Source organism: Ceratotherium simum, chromosome 17 (assembly GCF_057802395.1).
Source record: "Ceratotherium simum simum isolate JZ-2026a chromosome 17, ASM5780239v1, whole genome shotgun sequence".
NCBI lineage: Eukaryota > Metazoa > Chordata > Mammalia > Perissodactyla > Rhinocerotidae > Ceratotherium > Ceratotherium simum.
The window spans coordinates 47,944,203-47,967,088 of record NC_141916.1 but is presented as its reverse complement, the minus strand read 5'-3'; the positions used below and the strand labels follow the sequence as shown (position 1 = coordinate 47,967,088).

General features: G+C 36.6%; 1 protein-coding gene across 1 annotated transcript in view; it reads right to left on the bottom strand.

Annotated features, from left to right (window-relative positions):
• Nucleotides 1-22,886, bottom strand: part of LRP6 (LDL receptor related protein 6) — a 177,891-nt gene that overhangs the window by 145,053 nt on the left and 9,952 nt on the right. Inside the window, exon 2 of the mRNA XM_004435377.3 lies at nt 12,169-12,562. Within this exon, the coding sequence (XP_004435434.1) occupies nt 12,169-12,562 (394 nt within the window). The remainder of the gene's footprint in view (nt 1-12,168; nt 12,563-22,886) is intronic.

The following is a 22,886-nucleotide window of genomic DNA, read 5'->3' as shown; positions in this document are numbered from 1 at the left end:
GGTGTCATATGCTATTCACTAGTTCCCATATAAATGTAATTTTATTGCTGTATCTGGCCTGATATCCATTTGCAATGCTTTCTGGAAAATAATTTTTAGAGTAACGAGAAGATAGGTTTCATTTTAATTAGGAAGTAATTAAAGAAAACATTAAGTGTTCAAGACATCAAAATTTTTTATGCCAGTAAAGTTAAAATATCTCAACTGACAATCAGACTAGATACCAGCCATTTTATACAAATTTATTTTATATAAATTAGAATCCAAAGCATGTAATTTTTACAATTAGGATAAAATCATAAATTTTCCAAAATATTCACAAACCCCTAAATCTAGTATGTACACTCAATCTGAATCCAGTTTCTCCTAACAAAAATATTCATAAAAGTTCAGTTTCAATAAATGTAAACTGAAGGGACAAATTTTCACCCTTTACAAGATGTAATTACACACAAAGGTGGCTAATTAAGACAATATTTAGAACCGAATCATGAAAACTAAGTGAACCAGATCTACACTAGATCATAAATCACTTCATGATCCTTGAAGTTACTTATATAATCCTACCTATAATTAAAAGAAGTCATTAATAACATATTAGTAAGTATGAATAATGCCCAACTATCAGACACATATATCCCCAATAAAAAAAGGCAATATTTAAAAATATAAAAGGCAGAATTTCTATTTCTGGTAATTTGGTAACAAGATCATCAGAAAACCCTCCTTTTACAAAACACCTAGAACCACTGGTTAGTCTTATGGATTTATACATTGCTAGGGTCTGAACGTTTGTGTCCCCTCAAAATTCATATGTTGAAATCCTAACCCTCAAAGATGATAATATTAGGGGCCGGCCCCATGGCATAGTGGTTAAGTTCAGCGTGCTCCACTTCAGTGGCCCGGGTTCACAGGTTCGGATCCCGAGAGCAGACCTACACCGCTCGTCAGCCATACTGTGGCACCAACCCACATACAAAATAGAGAAAGAATGGCACAGATGTTAGCTCAGGGCTAATCCATCTCAAGCAAAAAAAGAGGAAGATTGGCAACAGATGTTAGTTCAGGGCAAATCTTCCTGAGCAAAAAGAAAAAAAGATGATAGTATTAGGATGTGGGGCCTTTGGGAGGTGCTTAATCATGATGGCAGCCCTCATGAATGAGATTAGTGCCTTAAAAACAGGGCTCCAGAAAGACTCCTAGGCAATTCCACAGCATGTGAGGACACAGCAAGAAGGCGCCAGCTATAAATCAGGAAAAGGGCCCTCAGCAAAAGGGGACCATGCTGGAGTCCTGATCTTGGACTTCCCAGCCTCCAGAACTGTGGGCAATAAATTTCTGTTGTCATAAGCTACTCAGTCTGTGGTATTATGTTATAGCAGCCTAAATGGACTTAAGACATACATACACAGAAAATAAAAATATATAAACACTCCTTTAAATGTAGAGCTGAGGTATCATGAAAGTAGAGGAAACCTCTAGAGATTCAAAAACAAACAGAAAAGTAAAAATTAGTACACGCTTGTTGCTACAGCAATCCTGAAGGATTTTCTCATCTCAGAAAATGAGGGACTTGTTTCAATGGCAAAACAACAAAGAAAATAAGGCCTTGACACACAAGAAACACTATGTTAGAAGTAAGATTCTTGCACAGAGCACAGACCCCCAGGGAACGATGAAGTAGAAAAATTTGCCACTGGCAGAGGGAGGCCAAGAAGCTTTTCTGTCTTGGCCTAGGCTGGGGGGACGGGGCGGGGGGGGGGGAATCTCCAAACACTTTGTAACCACAAGATTGCCCTCACATAGGTTTAGAGTTTGAATTTATTCTATCTACATAGTACGAGAACTCCTAACTCCAAAAATGAAACACAGAAAGTGATCTCTGCTTGTACAGGGTGACAACATATGTGTAAACATTTGTCAAAACTGCACACTTAAAGGTGGCACATTTTACTGTGTATAAATTATACTTCAATTTAAAAATAAAAAATAAAGCGATCTCTGGAAATACCTCTCGCGTGCTTGACAAAAGCAAACCAAAACCTCTCTTGAGGTATATGCCCCCCCAGGAAGCCACTCAGGGTTCTCACAGACAACCCCTCTGAAGATCAGCTCACAATCGAAAATTATAAGACACCCAAGGAAACAGTTCACCATGAGCAAGAATCAGCAAATACAACAAAGAATAGAAGTGAATTTCTAAGAACTTCAGACAACTGAACAATCTGATAGAGGTTATAAATATTTAAAATGATTAAAACACATAGAAGATGGAATAAAATACATGAGACAAGAATAAGACATCATAAAACAGTAACAGACATCCCTAATGAAGATGTGATCCTCATAAATGATCCTCAGTGGATGTTACAACAATCAATAGATGAGGAACTGGATATTGGCAAGGTACAAAAGGATCAGCCCACACATTACTTGAAGGATATAAGAGGAAAAGCTGAACTTTATAATAAAAATATTAACTTTCACCATCTGAACCTACCAAACATAGCATCATTACAAGTAGAACAAGACATTACGTAATTTCTAATGTGATGAAAATACTCAGTACTATGTATGAAGCATTCCCGCCAAAATGTTTAATTCGATGCTAATCTTCAAATCTAAATTTCATTTTACAAGAAACATAAAGGGATAAAAATAAGTCAAACATCACAAGGCTCTCCTAGAAAATCCAAAATCTAGAACATTCTACAGGACAACTGTAGAATCTCTTCAATAAGTCAACAGGATAAGACAAAGGGGGAGTGAGGAGGACTGTTCTAGAGAAACCTAAGAGGCATAACCAAATGCAATTTGTGAACCTTGTTTTGGATCCTGATTCAAATACACCAACTATAAAAGGACATTTCTGAGACTACTACAGAAATCTGAATGTGGACTGAGTAATTTACAGAATTGTTCACTATGGGGTGTGTGGAAGATAATAGTGCTGCAGTTATGAAAGAAAATGTCTTTATCTTTTAGAGATGCAAAATGAAGTATTCACAAGTGAGATGTCACTCTGTGGATTTGCTTTAAAATAGCTAACAAAACAGCCTAAATGTTTATACACAGGAGAGTAGTTGAATAAACTATGGCACATTTACACAATGGAATAACTATGCAATAGCAAAAAAAAAATGAGGTAGATCTCTATGAACTGATATGGAATGATATTCAGGACATACTATTAAGTAAAAAAAGTACAAAAGAGCATCTATGTTATTCTTTCATGTAAGAAAAAAAGGGAATATAAAAAAATATACATATATCAGCTCATTTGTGCAAAAAGAAATTCAAGACGACAAAATCTGAAATTAATGAGATTGAGATATCTATAGAGGATAGGTGGGAACAGACTGGAAAGAAAGGGGAAATGAGACCAGGATAGAAAGGATAGGGAGGAAGGGCGCTACTCTGAGTATAACTTTTTGTGTTATTTCTAATTCTTAGAAACACGGCAATTGTTGCACATAAAAAAAAAATTATCAATTTATTTTGGGGTTAAGTTTTATTTATTTATTGATTTAGTGTGTGTGCGTGAGGAAGATCAGCCCTGAGCTAACATCCATGCCAATCTTCCTCTTTTTGCTGAGGAAGACTGGCCCTGGGCTAACATCCATGCCCATCTTCCTCGACTTTATATGGGACGCCGCCACAGCATGGCCTGACAAGTGGTGCGTCGGTGCGCACCCAAGATCTGAACCCGGGCCGCCAGCAGTGGAGCACGCGCACTTAACCGCTACACCACGGGGCCGGCCCCTAAATTGATAATTTAAATCAACCAGGATATTGGGGGGGGGGGTATTCAAAATGTAATATAAACAGTAATAAATGTATTACAAATGAATAACATAGCCACACTACAACATGTGGAAAAGAAATTACCTAAATAAATTTGGAAGACAGTATTTTGACTCAACTGACAGTATCTTCACAGTACTGTATTCTAGATAACAAATTTATACCTCACAAGGGTATAGGTTAGCAATTCTGAAACCCTTATACACTAGGATTAAGCAAATAAGAAAATATATTATGGATAATGAGAATCAGGTTTCTCACTATCATAGAACAGAATAACAAAGGAAGGGAGAAGGATATAATGTAATTCTGTGGTGGTGGATTGGAATTGGAGGTATCAACATGAACTCATATGTTTTTAATATACAGATACAAATAGAAACACACAGAACTAGGTGTTCTACGAATACACGTATTTCCTAACGGTGCCCAGTGAGAGGGCCTAAAAGCAATTAAAACCCAGTAGCAATAAACACACGTAGCTTCCAGATGTTGGTTTCTAAACACCATTTTCCAATAAAAGAAGACAGAACTCCTTGGAGAAATAGCTGATTCCAAGGGTGAGGCAGAAAAAAAATAAGATGAGTCTGGAATATCTTATGCTGCCAAGGTAAAACAGTGCTTAAAAAATGATGAGGGCCTATCAAAAGGACAGAAACAAACTTGAAGGAGCTCCCAAAGGCCAAATCTGGGACAATCTGAGCAAGAAATATTGACAGTAATGGATTATAACCTATAGAATAAAATAAATGCCCAAGAGTCCATACTAATATAAATAATTGAATAAATAAGTGGGAGAGATAGGACAGCTCTTCCTTAAGATAGAATTTTAACTAATAATGCACGTAAGAGGAGCAATAGAACTAGAAAAATCACTATTTGGCAAACAACACAGTAATAACTGTTGCAGGCAAAACCACCAAGAATGTTAAAATCAGCAAAGTATGATGAGAAACAGGATAAGTGCATAGCTTCAAATACTTATTACAATGAAAAAAATAGTAAACACAGTTAAAAAAAAAAAAAAAACTGGCAGACAACACCAAAAGCAAGTGATCGAATGTAACATGACCAGCATCCACATTATGAACCTGCTGATATAATGCCCTGAGAAGAGCACAACATCACTTCTGTGGTATTCTTGCCACAGAACCTTAATTTAATCATAAGAAAACATCAGACAAATACAAATTGAGGGACATTCTACAAAGTGACTGGTCAATAATCCTCAAAAGGTCAAAGTTATAAAAGACAAAGACTGCTAAAACGTCCCAGATCAGAAAAGACTAAGGAGATAACAACTAAATGCAAAATGGGATCCTAGACCAGAAAAAGGACACAAGTGGGAAAAGTGAAGAAATTCAACTGCAGTACATATATTAGTTAATAGTATTGTATCAACATTAATTTCCTGGTCTAAATGACAGTTCTATGGTTATATAAAATGTTAATATTAGGGAAGCTGGATGAAGGTTATACAAGAACTGTGTATATTTTTTGTAACTTTGTTCTAAGTCTAAAATTATTGATACATTATTCTCTCTACTTTTATATAGGTTGAAATTTTCTCATAATAAGTTTTTTAAATTAGGGGCACAAAAAACTTCTAGAAAAGTAAAATAGTCACTGATATTAAAAAACTCAATTGATTCATTAAACTGCAAAATTAGATGCAGCTGAAGAAAGAATTAGTTACTTGGAAAGCAGGTACAAAAATTAACCAGAACGTAGCCAAGAGAGATAAAAAGATAAGAAGATATGCAGAAGATTAAGAGGCATGAAGCAGAAAATTAGAAGATCTCTCACACATCAAATAGGCATTCCAAAGGAGACTAAAGAGAATGAAGGAAAAGTAAGAAATGATGGGTAACGATTTTCTAGAATTAACAAATAAAAATGATTAGAAACATGAGTTTTAGGCAGAATAAATAAAAATATATCCATATCTAAAACCAAGGAAGGTAAAGCTGCAAAATATCAAAAATTAAGGAATGCTTAAGGGTGCTTTTAAGCAACCAGAAAAAAAAAACAAAGCTTAAACACTTACAAGGCAACAGTAATTAGAAAATAGCAGACTTCTCACAGCAACAACTAAAGTCATAATATCCTTGAAGGATCAAAGGACTGAGTGAAAATGACTATCACCTAGAATTCTATAATCAACTAATTATTTCAAGAAAGAGGGCAAAATAAATACATTTTCAAACGAAGACCAAAGAGTTTACCATTAACATACCTTTACCGAGGAAATATTAAAGAACATAACGTCAGGCAGAAGGAAGCTGAACCCAAATGGATTAAGTGGGATGAAAAAAGCAATAGTAAAATAAGAAACTGGTATGGTGAGTAAATCCAAAAACATAGAATTTATAAAACTCTTTTAAATAAAGCTACCACATCGCATTTTTTTAAGTAATTCAATTTGCAAAACTACGAGGCTTCAGCAAGATATTTTTCATAAGAAAAAAAGCACCAAATGTGGAATCGGAAAATCTCAACTAAGAATCTGGCTGTCTCTTATCTTATCTTGGCCAAAGGCCTTGGTTTGTTCAGCCAAAAAGAGAAGGCATTTAGCTACAAGATCCTTAAGATTCCCTATCAGTTCTAGGATTTAATGGGTAGAAAATAGGCTCCCTCAGGACATCTTTTAGAACTGTAAGTTGTTGCAAGTTCACAGCAAGATCCTTCACACACTGACCCAGTGCTTTAAAAGCAAAGTCCAGTATGGAGCTTTAGGTTTTAGGATAATTGGCTATCTGCTTCTATGCAAAAGCTATGGAAATAGATACGATCCCAGGGAAAGAATAAAGAAAACATACTTTTAAACTGCTCCATATTTCAAGAGCCGAGGAAGGAAAGAACAGGATGGTCCAAGTGGTAGGAACACCAAAACAGGATAAAAATCAGGAAGTCTTAAGAGAAAAATTTTTTAAAGGAATACAATTTCAATATCAAACGCTGCGAAAAAAACTAAAGACAATAGTTTTATTCCTACTTCACAAATTAGCTATTTCACAAACTCCTCCTTCCAAAATCTTAAAGGCTCAATGACACAAAAGCTGGGTAAGATCAAAACTGATTTATAGGGCTGGCCCCGTGGCTTAGCGTTTACATGCGCGCGCTCCGCTACTGGTGGCCCAGGTTCGGATCCCGGGCGCGCACCGACACACCACTTGTCCGGCCATGCTGAGGCCACGTCCCACATACACCAACTAGAAGGATGTGCAGCTATGACGTACAACTATCTACTGGGGCTTTGGGGGAAAAAAAATGAGGAGGATTGGCAATAGATGTTAGCTCAGAGCCGGTCTTCCTCAGCAAAAAGAGGAGGATTAGCATGGATGTTAGCTCAGGGCTGATCTTCCTCACAAAAAAAAAAAAAAAAAAACTGATTTATAATTTCTGAAGAGCCAACCATACTGGAATACAGCAAGAATACATAAGATCCTCAAAATGCAGAGAATAATTAATACTCAGTTAAAGATATCTATTCTTTAATTTCACAAATTTCATTCTTCTATGTCCTAAGAATGAATTAAAAGGTCAATGCTGCAAGCAAGGAAAGCTTGTATTAAAAAAGCAAACCTATTAAAAGACTGGGCTAACTAAAGCCATCTAGTTATACTGCAAATACTCCCTTTGAATATTCCTTCAGTAAAATTGGACCTGGAAAGATGGGACATAAAAAAATTAGACTACATAATTAAAACTCAGTTTGAGACAGGTTGATGGATAGCACTAGATATAAAGAATCAAAACTGGATGAAAGTTAAGATGCTTTTAAGAAAAAAGCCCTACACTAACATTTGAGAATATATACATACACACACATTTATTTATTCTTAATTTTTTTTCCATTTCCAAGGACCTTGATTCATATCCCAGAGGCTGGTAAAGCTAACCTATAATCCAGATTTCCTGGATTAGTGGCTTTTCTGACACATTTGTCTTAATTTTTAGATAATAATCTCAAAACACCCTACCTCATATGAATCTATATAATCTGCCTAAAAGTAATTGGCTACATTTTCCCACTCTTCATACAAAAAGAATCATTTGGCATTTTAAAGTGTTTTTCAGTTTACATCAAGTGCAATTGGAAAAAAGGTTGAAACTGGTTTTAGGGGTGGAATAGCCCTTTTAAAAAAGGAGGTCGAGTGTGATGACACATGCGATAAGGGCAGCAGAAACAGAATTTTATGAACAATCTGTTCTGCAGAAACAGAATTCTAAGTGTAACACACCTAAATTACTGACTTGAAAGTGTAACTGTAAAACAAAATTTTTAAAAATGATACATAGAGTACTTTCTTCAAATGTCTCGCTTTTTAAACCTAATGTCAAAACTGAAAGGAACCTATCACTTTAGAGATGAGGAAACTGAGATCCAAGAAAATGAAGTAACTTGCTGGTAAATAGAGCTAGATGCGACAAAAAACAAGCTCCAGGGAATTTATTTTTATAAAATAGGATCTTGATAATTTTTGTTGAAATGACCAAAAATCTTAAATAAGCTTTAAATAAGCAATTGTAATCAAAGCCATACTGATTTGGAATTCACAAGAGACCATGCTAAAATTTACATTTGCTTAGAAAATGCTTTCTCCCTTAACAGGAAAACTAACAGGATTATGAAAGAAAATACAAGGTTCAGTCACTCAAAAAATATTTACTGAATACCTACTATGTGGTAAGAACTATTTTAGTCATTTGGGATACACCAGTAGAAAATACTTTTAAATATACTCGAGATATGACAATTATATGTATGTAATTGATAGGGAAATTACAAATCATTCTTTTTCAACTGAGCTGGTCTGCAAGCATTTTTAAAGCAGAACTTTTAGTGTTGTTAACATTACATTTAACAATGATAAAAATGTATTTTTAAAATATATATCATTCAAAGCTGTTCAGTATGAATTCACTTCAGACTGAATCACTAAAGCTTACCTTTTTAAAAAATATCCACAATACTTGAATCTGAACAGATCCTTAAACAAACAAAAAATCCTTAGAACTGCTTTATTTGTACCTGAAACAGTAGGTCCTCAATACCACTAAGATTAGTATAGTCACTGCGGAACAGATAAAGGAACTCCATCATTAGGAGCAGTCACATAGTCTGGAACTACCTTTCACTATAAAGTAATGATACTGCTTTCTGTAACTATGGTTGTTCCTTTCTGGAACAATTTCCATGCACAAGTTCTCCTGTTCCTTATGCTAAATTTTACACTGCCAGTCACTCAAAAGAAAAAAAAAAATCTCAGACTAATAGAGGCCAAATTTAGGGAGGGAAATAAAAATCTTCCTTCAGTTTAGGCTAAATGGACTGATTACACAAAGAACTCCATACATCGAAAAGCCCACAGATGTCTGCACTAGTTCCCAGGGCTCAAACAATACGAGTCATTCAAAAGCTTTCCTTTTACATAAGCTTATGTGAGAGAGCTCAGTCAGCTCCTCTGAACCTCATAACCCAGGATCCTGGAACTCTCATCAAGCATACATTTTTCCTCAGCACTGTTTTCAAATACTTTCTCTGGAAAGCAAAGCATTTTTCCTCAAAAAAATCAATCTGGAAATCATCTCATGTTTGATAAGTGACATACTAAATCTAAAATTACTTTTCCATTAAAACCACAATCCTTAACACATATCTAAGATCAATACTGAAAGACTGTTTGATACACTATATTTTTAAACGCATGCATTTAAAATACAATTTTAAATACATTCCATCATGCTAATTATCAAATGTATACCATCTGACTGCATTCTATTTGCTTCCAGGTGCATAATTTTTAAAACAGCCATATGATACAAAGTAACCACTCAAAAATTAAAAGAGAATTTTAAGAGAAGAACAGCTAAAGGGGAAAAAAGGTGAATTTACACACACAAACACACACACACACACTCAACACTAACCACAGACATCAAAAATAATGAAAGAGATTTCAGCAGGTGTTTGACCAAACCCTTAGGCCTCAGGAAAACTAGTTATCCTTTACCAATGTCCCTTAGAAGCTTACATAACACTACCTTCCTACCTTCAAAGCACACTATTGATATCCTAATATCCTTTATCAGCTGAATCTTTGGAAAATTCTCACCTTCAATATTGGGAAGTATCACGGATAAATTAAAACCACAGAAACTCTAATGTTCTTTTTAATCATATGGTAAACTTATTTTCTAAGATACTTATCAGATCTGCCTCCCAGAAGTAAGGGGTGTTTTAGGGGCAAAAAATTACAATGATTCACTTACTTATTAAATTATTAGATCCTGAATAGTCAAGAGTTGCCTATAAATTCAGCTCCGTTGAATATGTGCTATCACATAATCACTATCCCTTATAGAAATGATCAAGACGCTGCTCCAGAATTGTGATCATCAATCTATTTTATCTACCCATCCTCCTCAGGAGCTCTTGTGGCCCTTCTAATTCCTTTAACACTCTTTTCCTCTCCACATACATACAAATGCAAATAAACATGCTTTAAAGAAGGAAAAGTTGTCTCTCCCAAGTTTTCTATCCTTAAATAGATAGATAGTAAATCCTTAAAGATATTCCCCCTCTCTCCCCAACAAGAGCACAAAAAGCAGAGCTCTGAACATACTAACCATTTAATTAATATTTGGGTGAATTTCCATCACCACCTTTACAGTTATAAGATTGAATTCGTCAAGAAGAAAAAAAAAAACTAACCTTTCACCAAACTATTACTCCCTAATGACCACTGAAAGCACCAACATTCTGAGTGTTCTACAAAGCAGTAACCTCAGAAACATTTCAACATTCTCTGAGACTTACATATTTTGTTGGCAAAACACAGACTCCGCTTCTCAAAAATATCCTGCAAGTTGCCGACAACCAAGTTCTTCAATCAGTATGTTTACTGCACACCCAACACCCGAGACCTCCTCCCCAGGACACTCAACCCTTCGACTACATTTTCTGACGCTTTATTGAGAGCACCACCTGACTGTAGCAGATACTTCCTAATGCCCTTCTAAAATATACATATAATATATATTTGTTCTCTCTAGAACTTCTTACCCCCAAATTCCACTCCACTTTTGCCCATTGTTATTTTTTATGGTCAGACAAATTTTTCATTTTCCTACAACATGGCATCTTCTTTAACCTTTATCACCAAATTAGGGCAGATATCAAAAGAAAGAAGCACATATAAACCTTTCTTTCATTTTCCCTAAGTTTTACTTTATTACATAATATTAATCCACTCCCTTCTATAAATGAAATGAGTTTTAAAGCATTCCCACATACTTTAAAGTCAAAGAAAACAAAGTATTAAAATAGTTATTCACAGGTTATTTATCTTTAGATTTTGACCAGCTATTAGTAACTCTTTTCAGGTTCATTTTTAGATAAGTTATCTATACCTAGCCATGACAGACTCTGGCATGACAATGTACTTCAATAGAGAAATATCAAGGAATGGTATACGGTAAGATTGACGCATAGTAAGAGAAGCAATGTGGGGACACAGTTCACATGTTCTAATGGAATTTACCCATAGCTTTAAGTTTCCCTTCTCATTAAAAACTAAACCTTTATGGCAAATATATGTTTAGCTAACTAGAAATGAGTTAACAACTTAACTTTTATTTCCCATTCAATGATGACAAATTAAATACTACTTCAGAGTTTACCTTAAAAGATACTAGTATTACAAAACGATTGTGTATATAATAAAAGTTATAAGATCCAGAAGATTTTTTTATATTGTTTCAAGCTACCAAATAGTACTCTTGTTAAGTCTTCATTGCTTCTTCTCTGCCTTCTAATTATTCTCTCATAATTATGAAAAATAAATGTAGAAGAAAAACAAAGAACTATAAATATGGCTATCCCGTAAGTGCTATCAGAAACACAAAACTAGGGGCTGGCCCAGTGGCACAAGTGGTTAAGTACGCACGCTCCGCTTCGGCGGCCCAGAGTTCGCGGGTTCGGATCCTGGGCACACACCAATGCACTGCTCGTCACGCCATGCCGTGGCGGCGTCCCATATAAAGTAGAAGAAGATGGGCATAGATGTTAGCTCAGGGCCAACGTTCCTCGGCAAAAAAGAGGAGGATCAGCATCGGATGTTAGCTCAGGGCTGATCTTCCTCACACACACACAAAAAATACACAAAACTATTTACAGAAACACCTCACTATAAGACCACAATATAACTTCCCACATTCAAGTCTACTTGACAAAGAAGCCCAAAGAATCTAAAATTCAGTTTTTGATCTTTCTCTTCTCTTGGGGGTGAAGGGGTGTATGCCAATGGAGAGAAACCAGGAGAAGATGCAACGACCTTTGTACATTACACAAAAACTTACCCACTTGAAGGATCTAAGGCAATAGCTCTGGGTTGATCCAACTCTTGCCAAAATAAAACTTTTCGTAAAGATCCATCTAAATTAGAAACTTCAATCCGATTAGTTTCAGAATCTGTCCAGTATAATTTTTCTCCAAGCCAATCACATGCCAGCCCATCGGGGGACAATAATCCAGAAACAACAACATTCTGTACACTCTCAGTTTTGTTAAACTCTGTTCGTTTAATGGCTTCTTCACTGACATCACTCCAGTATATCAAGCCATGACCAAACACAAAGTCCACCGCAGCTGCATCCTCCAAGCCTCCAACTACAATCGTAGCATTCTCTTTGCCATTTGTAGCATCAACCAATCGTAAGTCCCGTCTGTTCGCATAAAGCAACAAAGGGGCCGCTGGAAAAAAAAAGAAAAATATTTAAGTAAAAAGGAAGAAAACGTATTAGTTCTTATAAACTGAGTTTCAAATCAGCATTAGTGAGCAAATACTATCAAAAATAAAAGTAAATAAATCTGTAGAAGACTATCTAAAATCTTTTCACAAACAAAGTATTATTGTTGCAGCATTTTGAAAACAAAAAGTTCCAAGAGAGGGAATTAATTCCATCAGGACAGTCTTTTCTTTTTTTTTTTTTTTTTAATTTTTTTTTTTTTTTTCCCCTAAAGCCCCAGGCGATAGTTGTAAGTCATAGTTGCACATTCTTCTAGTTGCTGTATGTGGGACGCGGCCTCAGCATGGCCAGAGAAGCAGTGCGTCTGTGCGAGCCCGGGATCCGAACCCGGGCCGCCTGCATCAGAGCGCACGCACTTAACCGCTAAGCCACAGGGCCGGCCCAGGACAGTCTTTTCTTGTTAAAGTAGTCTCTCAGATAAAATTTAAAAGCTTGGCCATTCCAAGAATTGGCAAGGATATGGAGCCACTGGAAAGCTCAGACTCTACTGGTGGGAATGCAAAATAGTGCAGCCACTTGGGAAAAGTTTGGCAGTTTCTTAAAAGTTTAAAGATACAACCTACCAAATGATCCAGCCATTCCACACCTAGGTTATTTACTCAAGAGAAATAAAAGCATATGTCAATACAAAGACTTGAACATAAACATCTGTAGCACCTTTCTGTAATAACCCAAACTGGAAGCAACCTAAATGTCATCAACAGACTAACAGATGAACGACAGATCCATACAATAAAAAGTAATGAATTACTTGTACATGTTACAGAGGTGAATCTCAAAATAATTACATAGAGTGAAGAAGTCAGACAAAAAAGAGTATATACTGCATGACTCCATTTCATAAAATTTTCGAAAGTTCAAATTAATCTATTGTGACAGAAAGTAGATCAGTGGTTGCCTGGAGGTGGGGAGAAAGGGTGGAAAAGAACTGAAGGAGAGATTAAAATGGGGCATGAGGAAACTTTTGTGGATGATGGCTATGTTATATTGATTATGATGATGGTTCTAGAGGTATACACATGTCAAAACATTAAATTTTACACTTTACATATGTGCAATTTATTGTATATCAATTATACCTTAATAGGTATAATTTTTAATAAAACTTAAATAGTCTGGAGAGAGCACTCTTAATACAATTATTTTATTGTTTTATATCATTATTAGAATGATCTTTGACCAAGACTAATACCAAAACTAAATACAAAGCCTGTCCTAAAGAAATAATATTTAAGAAATATTTGAGCTTTGAGAAAGCTAAAGCTTAGGAATGAATTAGTATAAATGATACGGTTTTAGGGGTTTTTTTAAGTATCTATTCCAAGCTTCTGACATTTACTTTCCTGGTTTTAATAATAATTAAAGATCTAGAACACCACTATCCAACAGAACTTGCCGTAATGATAGAAATGTCTCTCCACTGCGCAAACACAGTAGCCACTGGCCACATGTGGCTACAGAGCACTTAAAATGTGGCTAGTGTGACTAAACAATTAAATTTTTAATTTTATTTAATCTTAATTAATTTAAATTTAAGTAAACAAGTGGTCGTATTGGATAGCACAGATCTAGAGACTGAGATGAAGAACATAAAGGAGGGAGCAAAAATAAGACCAGGGTTATGATGCAATCATCTACATGATCTTCTCTCATAATTACTTCCTAAAGGTCTAAAACTGTGTCATCCAAAGCCAAGACCAAGTACCGTTTAAAAGTAACTACTCCCTCTTTAAGAAATTAATTTCTAAAAATTAAGGTGGTCAAAAAAGTGTAAAGAAAGAAAGTGACGTTTAAGCCAGTTTATGGATTATGTCTGCCAAATGGAGTTATGAAGTCCGCTATTTTCATCTGTAAGTACAATAGGAATTTCTCTTCTAAGCTTAAATTCCAACTTTCTTAGTCAAAAATGAATGGGCAGATAGCGACTTAGAGCCCTTTCTGCTTATTCTGTGTATCTGCTGCTGCTATTGGCAAATTAATAAATTTCCCTCACAAATTCACTTTCACCTCTTATCAGGCCTTCACACATCACACTGATTTATCAGTCCCCTCAGTGTTCACCGCATTATCTTATACTGAGCCCCTTATACTAGGGGCCAATTATAAAAATCAGAAAAAAGGTCCTTATAAGTTAAGGGTACAAAGCTAACTGCTGCATAAGGCTAAGAAATAGCTCCAGAGCACTTAAAATTTAAAATCCAAGAGTGATAACAGTCTAATATATATTAGGCACCTTTCTTTATGGCACTATGCTTGGAAAAGTGTTTGTATACCAAATCTGTATATGGCATTAGATAGCAGCCAAATGTCTTTTATGACTTTCAAGTCAAACATTAACATTTGTACTGAATATCTGGTCTACAAAATCCAAAGAAACTTTCTGGTTATTTAAGGCCTCACAAGACTTCTGAGGGAAAAAAAATCAGGGAAAGAACAAGTTAATTTCTTTTAAGTTAGCATTATTGGTTATAACTGAGGACTTTAAAGAACTGTATGTACACATACACACTATTAAAAGGAAATCCCAGAGTTCAACCTGTTCAACCATCCTTCTGATGCTTTAATACTTTCTACAATATTGTCACCAATTGCTGTTCAGCAATATATTAAATGAGATACCTGAAAGGTATAATTTGATCTGTAATATTGTTGTAATCTACTAAAGAAATAGACTAGATCCACACACCCTTGCCCCTAGTTGTAGCATATATGCTATGCACTCAATATCTTCCATTCCAAACAGCTTTCCTTCTGATTTCTAATACCCAGATAACCCAAATAACCATGATTTCTCTTTAGTGGAACCATCATGGGTGCTGAGGAATCCTTGTTTCCCTTTATTAACTTCCTACCAAACATTCTCTAGTAGCCCTTCTAAACTTTTTCTGCTTTCCTCAAGACAAATTTCATGCTTTGAATCCTTCATTCTCAGATCATCTCATAAAATAATCTCAGTGAAGCAGGAAGCAAGGTAAATGTCACACATTCCCAACATTCTCAATTTCTCAAAAATCTATTTCCCATCCATCCTCTTTTATCCTGTCCTCAGTCTCAAAAGATAAGTTGCCCTTCCTCCTTTCTAACACTTACGCCATACTTTTGGCTCAGTCTCCCTACCTCCTCTCTGCAACTTCGCTCTATCAATTTCTCCCTACTTCTTGTATCTTCAGTGGCTCCTACCAGGTCCCTGCTATCAAAAAACCTTTTAATAACCCTAACCTTATTACCACCAAGAGAATAATTGTATTTCTGCTAACCACAAAATCTTACAACATTGGTATACACTTCATACCACCATCCATCAGCTATTAACTCCACCCATCACTCAACTGAAACTGCTTTCTCCAAGTCTTCATAACCAAAACCAACAGCCTTTTCTCAGTCCTTATTCTTGACCTCTCTGCAGCACTCAACAATGTCAACCATTTCCCTACTTATGTAGACTGTTCTCTCTATACTCTACTACCTATTGCTCTTGTTTTTCTGGTCATGCTTTGTCTGCTTTTTAGTTTCTACTCTTCCTCCCACTTCCCAAATATAGGTATTCCTAAGATTCTCCGTTATTTGCCAAATAAGCGAGTGTAGAAGAGAAAATTATCCAAGTTCACCCGGCCAGCAAGCAACAATGCAGGTAATTTTCAAACCATCATCTCTAGCCTAATCTTCAGTTCTGAACCTATAACTTCTTGTTGGCCATCTCTTCCTGCCATTAAATTAAGTTCATCACCTTTCCTCCCTCCCAAAAAAACCCTCAAGAGTCAATGGTAGGGCCAGCCCCGTGGCTTAGCAGTTAAGTGTGCGCACTCCGATGCTGGCGGCCCGGGGTTCGGATCCCGGGTGTGCGCTGACACACCGCTTCTCCGGCCATGCTGAGGCCGAGTCCCACATACAGCAACTAGAAGGATGTGCAACTATGACATGCGACTATCTACCGGGGCTTTGGGGGGATAAATAAATAAATAAAGTTTAAAAAAAAAAAAAAAAGTCAATGGTACCACAATTCTCCTAATCTTACTGGTGCACTCTGGAGCCATCTTTGATGGTTTCCTTTTCCCCCAGTCTGCCAATTACTGTACTGTTGATTCTTCTTTAACATGTCCCTAAATCTGCCCCTTCTTTTCCATTTTGAGAACCACTACCCTACTCTAGACCTTCATGATCTCACACCTAAACTACTCTAATACTAAGTGATCTCAACACTCCCTTCCCTTTTCTACTTCTAATACTTCTACTTCATCCAACTCAAAAAGCTTTTTTTTTTTTGTAAGGAAGATCAGCCCTGAGCTAACATCCAAGGCAATCCTCCTCTTTTTGCTGAGGAAGACCGGCCCTGAGCTAACATCCGTGCTGATCTTCCTCCACTTTATGTGGGACGCCGCCACAGCACGGCCTGACAAGCAGTGCGTCCGTGCGCGCCAGGGATCCAAACCCGGGCGCCAGCGGCGGAGCACACTTAACCGCTACACCACCAGGCCAGCCCTCAAAAAGCTTTTTGATTTCCTTTGCCTAAAATACAAAGCCTCAGTATCTCAGGCATCCACCGTGGGACTTCTACCTATGACTTTAAACTTACCTTTTACAGTCTCTGCATCATACAAATTGGTTTTTAACATAGGAACAGTGAGCACATTATACTCCATCATCACAATGTATTCATTTTCCTCTTCACTCCATACTTCTCTCATTATCCCAGTAAGCACAGCTAAGTCCTTCAAGGCCAGATGCAAATCTTATCTACTCCATAAATCTTTCCAATTGCCTCAGCTTTCCTTCTTTGGGCCCTTACAGTCTTTACCATTTGACATTAGCATTTTTAAAAGTATATTTCCTACTTCAACTAAGATATCCACCCTTGGGAACAGGAGCCATATCTTATAACTAATTTTATCCCCAATCCCTAGCTCAGTTCACTGCACACAGTAATATGGCAAACATATTGTGATATTGTGATTTATAAAAAATATATATTTGGTCATTCAGATAACCAAAATACATTTCTCGTATATATTTGGTCTTCATCCACAGTTCCTGGCTCACAGCTTCCAAAACCCTAGGAATTCCTAAGTGTGGAGAGTGATAAAGGTCTTTTGTTACGTTAATGAAGTGACTTTTGGGAAGCACCTAAGGATGGAAGCTGGTGACTAGGAGACCCAACCATATGATTAGAAGGTTGGAACACTCAGTCCCAACCCCACACCTCCAGGGAGGGGAGAAGGGCTTGAGGTTGAATCAGTTGCCAATAGCCAATGACTTAGTCAATCATAACTACTTAATGAAGCCTCCATAAATACTCAAAAGAACAGCTCATCACCCTTTTTCAGAGCTTCCCCGTTGGGAAACCAGTATGCTTCCACATGCCACCATGCCAGGCCCCAACCTCCACAAGGACAGAAGCTCCATATTTCTCTTCATCTGGCTGTTGATTCACATCCTTTAGTATCCTTGTAATAAATCGGTAATCTAGTGAGTAATCAAGTTTTCTTGAGTTCTGTGAGCCGTTCTACCAAATTAATCGAACCCAAGGAGGAGGATTATGGGAACCTCTGGTTTATAGCAGTTGGTCAGAGGCACAACCTGGGCTTGTGATTGGCATCTGAAGTAAAGGGCGGTCTTGTGGGACTGAGCCCTTTACCTGTGGAATCTGCTTCTATCTCCAGGTAGGTAGTGTTAGAATTGAGTTAAATTCTCAGACACCCTGCTGGCGACCGAGAACTGCTTGTTGGTGTGGGGAAGCCTCCACACACATATTGGAATTGGGTCCAGGAACCCTTCACACATACTAATATTTAAAAGGAATTTTTCAGAAGCTGATCTAAAAATATATTTGTCATAAACCTAAAATGACTTTACATTAAGTACTGGTCAAATGCTCACAAATGCTCATTACTTACCCATTGACTTGGCTTGATCAAAGTTTAGTCAGGGTTCTCTCCTCCCAACAGACCTCTAAACTTTGGCTAGCTCTAAGTTTAAGCAAGCCAATGCAGAACATCTCTTCAGGACTTAATTGGAGCATCAGCTGACCGCACGAAAAAACATCCCCTGTTAAACTGTCCTGGTCATATCATCTGCTAACCCCGTATCTGCTTGTCCCTCTCTCCTACAAAGATCCTGCTGGCCCTATTCACTTCTACCTATAAGAGAAAAGCCTTTTTGTTTGAGGCAAACAAATGCAGATCTCGTAGTCGGAGCAATCTCCCTATTGTAATAGTCTTTTCAAATAAAGTGTCTCCCTGCCTAATTAGGGATTTATTTTTATTTGACATTTGTATAGTGACATCACTTGGATGGGGATTGGACTTCACCTATAGACCTGTGCCATCCCCACCTCGTTAATGACACATTGTGAGTCATTTAAACTCCTCTCCTATTCAGAGATTTAGGGATCTTTCCTTGAGCTCAATCTCTTAAACCAGTGATCCAGATATCTTACCTGTTGCAACATGGTAAAGAGTTACTTTGATATTTTTGAGCAAAGAAATTTTTTCTTTGACTCTTTGAGTGGAGAATCACACCCTAATTCTTGAGTGAGAATATTCCCAGCTCTTCTGCGAGGCCTCTTCCATTGTCCCTTGACTCCTCTAAGCAGGAATTTCCTTGGCTCCTCACAAGGGAACACTCTTTCCCAGCTCCTTCAAATTCTTATGTCCGATTTAATTATCTAATCCCATAGGTAACTCTCACTCTATTGGGTGCCCTCTCTCTTCTTCTCCCATTGACCGTACTCTTCACCATTACAGCACTAATTCAGTTCAGTATCTTCAAAAATGGCAAAATTTTACTAAAGACAATTTAGAACTTCAATGTCCTCTCTGGGATCTCCCCAAACTGGCTCACCTAAAACCTCTCCCTTTCTGACCTCTTCCTTTTCTGCTCTTTCTTCTTTCTTTTTACCAATCCTGACCTTCCTTTCAGCTCCCTTGAATCCTTTATCTATCTTCCTTTAATACCTCAACCTCCTCCATCCTTCTATCCACCCATCAGACATTTCCCTTCCCACTCCAACCACTCAACTCCTTGCAGTCACTCAGGCTTTAAGGCTCCCTTTTCCCCACTAGACACTCATGAGGGGCTCAGGGACTTGAAGTTAAAAATTGAATTTCAGGGGGCCAGCCCAGTGGCGTGGTAGTTGGGTTCGCATGCTCTGCTTCGGCGGCCCGGGGTTCACGGGTTCAGATCCCAGGCACGGACCTACGCATCACTTATCGAGCCATGCTGTGGCAGGCATCCCACATACAAAAAAAAAGTAGAGGAAGATGGGCACGGATGTTAGCCCAGGACCAATCTTCCTCAGCAAAAAGAGGAGGATTGGCAACAGATGTTAGCTCAGGGCTAACCTTCCTCACCAAAAAAAACAGAATTGCAAACCAGCTGGATCTTTTATCCACTCAGATGAGTTTGGGAGACACCTAGACAGACACTTGGTCTCTCTTTGGTCCCTCACCCAAAAGCTAATCCATAGCTTCCATAAGATTACACAGCAGGGCAAAGAAAATCTTAAAGATCTCCGCCACAGATATTGATGGGGACACTTCAGCCCTCCTATTGATTGAGCAGGTAACCTCAACTTGCCCCATCTGCTAAAAACACAATCATGGCAAAAATGTAAAGGTAAAGGAATAACAAGAGCTAGTTCTTTTATATAAACCACCAGTGAGTTGAAACTTTCAAACTGAAGCTAGAAGCTATCTATTTGTGTCTATTTATATGTTTTTACATGAATATATATACATGTATGTTATATATGTATATTTTCCTACCTTCAGATAGTATTAGCAATTATAATTTGAGATTATCAAATCCCTTAAAGGAGCTCTATTCATTGGCTTGAAGATAAACAAGTGCTCATATAAATTAAATATCCCTAAGATTTCCAGAAATTAAGGAAACTAAATTTCTTATACTTTCCAAAGTATTTTTACAGACTAACCCAAACGTTTTAGGAGTCCAAGTTAACGTACATTTATGTAAATCTTTGGTAAATAAGACTAGTTCAATATTGTTGGTTTAATAAAAGCAGCTATGTCTTCTGAGTTATGGGCATTAAGCATAACACAAGCATACATTTTTATTCTACTTACCTATGTTCTTCCTGAACTTTTACAGGTTTACTGATAGAATAAACTAGCATTACATCTACATTTGTATTTAACCAAATTGAGTCATTATTCCAACAAACTTTATTTCAACAGTAATTATGTTTTGTAATAAGCCAACTTTAAGATAGTTTCCAAAATCTTTTAGTAACTTAAAACCCTAGACTTATGCTAAGTTAATTCATGGATATTCATTAACTATCTAGGACATTTCTAAGTAAGATAGAACACTGAAGCATAATCATTTCAAGTTTCTATACTGTTTTGCCTCTTTCTTTTATGGTACCAAGAAACTACATATATTTGAGTTTATTAAGGAACACATTCATTTTTGCCACATTGAGAAGTTGTACTATCAGGAAGTATACGGCTATAAAAATTTTTAAGATGTATATTCATAAGCTCTGCCAGTCTACTATAAAATGCTGGCGTATGACAGACAGTTCACAATTATTCACTTCATAGTTTTCTCTCTAAAATAGCAGTTACTGTAATCATAAGTTATAATCTTACATGTAAATGAGACTCTACTAGGAGACACAGCGACAAAAAGGAACAACTTTGTATACGAGGTATGCAGGATGTGTTTTTATTAAGGAAAAAGAAAACAATCCTGAAGTAAAATGACTAATTGTTCCAGAATAAGAAAGAGGAATATGTAGGACAAATCCTGAATGTACATAGAAAGTTATAAAAAATTCATGAAAAAGGAATTTTATTTGTCACAGTTAAGCTAGCTAAGATTTGACTGGTTTACTCGTAAGATTTTTAAAAAGTGCTTTAGTATCAAATATTATGTTTTTGCAAAACTAGAATTTGGTTTTCATTAAAATGACAAAATTTTCTTGGGTTATTAGTCTGCTCTTAATAAAGAGGTTATAAAAGGTTTTTCTTTGCCTTCTGAGTAACCTCCCTAGAAGGCAAAGTTCTGTGTCTTATCAGAACTTCCTTTGCTTGATAGTGACTTTATCACGTCCTCGATTATATTAAAAAACAAAGTCTTCTCACTTTTTTTTTTTTTTTGGTGAGGAAGATCAGCCCTGAGCTAACATCCGATGCCAATCCTCCTCTTTTTTGTCGAGGAAGATTGGCCCTGGGCTAACATCCGTGCCCACCTTCCTCTACTTTACATGGGAGGCCACCACAGCACGGCCTGACAAGCAGTGTGTCGGTGCGCACCCAGGATCTGAACCTGCGAACCCCAGGTGGCCAAAGCAGAGCGCGCACACTTAACCGCTGCGCCCCTGGGCCAGCCCAAAGTCCTCTCACTTTTGAAAGAACTAAGGTACTTTACCATCATGGTCCTTCCTATTTTTAGTTAAAAAAAAATTTTTTTTTGACACTTTGGTTAAATAGATAGTCAAGTATTTTTTCTCACTGACCCATGATCCTATTTCATCAAATGTTCAAACCTCTTGACAACTTTTAACATTCTGCCTTTTCAAAATCAAATCCTAAACATCTTCTGCACCTACAACTGTCTTTGAAATTTCCCAAAGGGCCCCTGGAAGTTCACAAAGAATTCATTCTTTCACCTTATAAAAAGAGAGGTGTTAAAAATAATTAGTTTTATTTGATCAATGTTATGATTTGCATAGGAAGTATGGACAAATCAGAAGAGATGTTACTCTCTCCTAGGTTAAATCTGTATGGGTAAAATATTATTAATATGACTACTTCAGAAATTGTATGAAGTTTCTCAAAATTTATCAATACTCTCATTGTCTATATCTATACTCAACAAGAGTCCTAGTGCTGCTATGCCTGATATTAGACAACAGTGTAGTGTCAGTCATAATTTCAGTTATTCTTTTTACTTTTTTATGATTTTTTTGTTAACTTGGTCACAATTTGACTTTTTTAATTTGAATACAGTATATTCTAGGTAGGCCAGTGGTTCTCGACTGAGGATTCAGATCACTTACTCATGGAATTCTATTATACAGATGTTTAGGACTTACCCCAGATTTCCTAAATCTTTTTACTTGATAATCTTGATATATTCTAACTATATGCTTGATGGCACATTATGTCTCAGTATTATTACATATTTTGAGGTTTTCTTCTCCACAAAGATTAAATTCATAAATTAGATGTAATATCTACTCTTTTTAAAATAAGGTTAATCATACTGATAGATATTTTCCTAACTTTTTTGGATTGACTTGATTT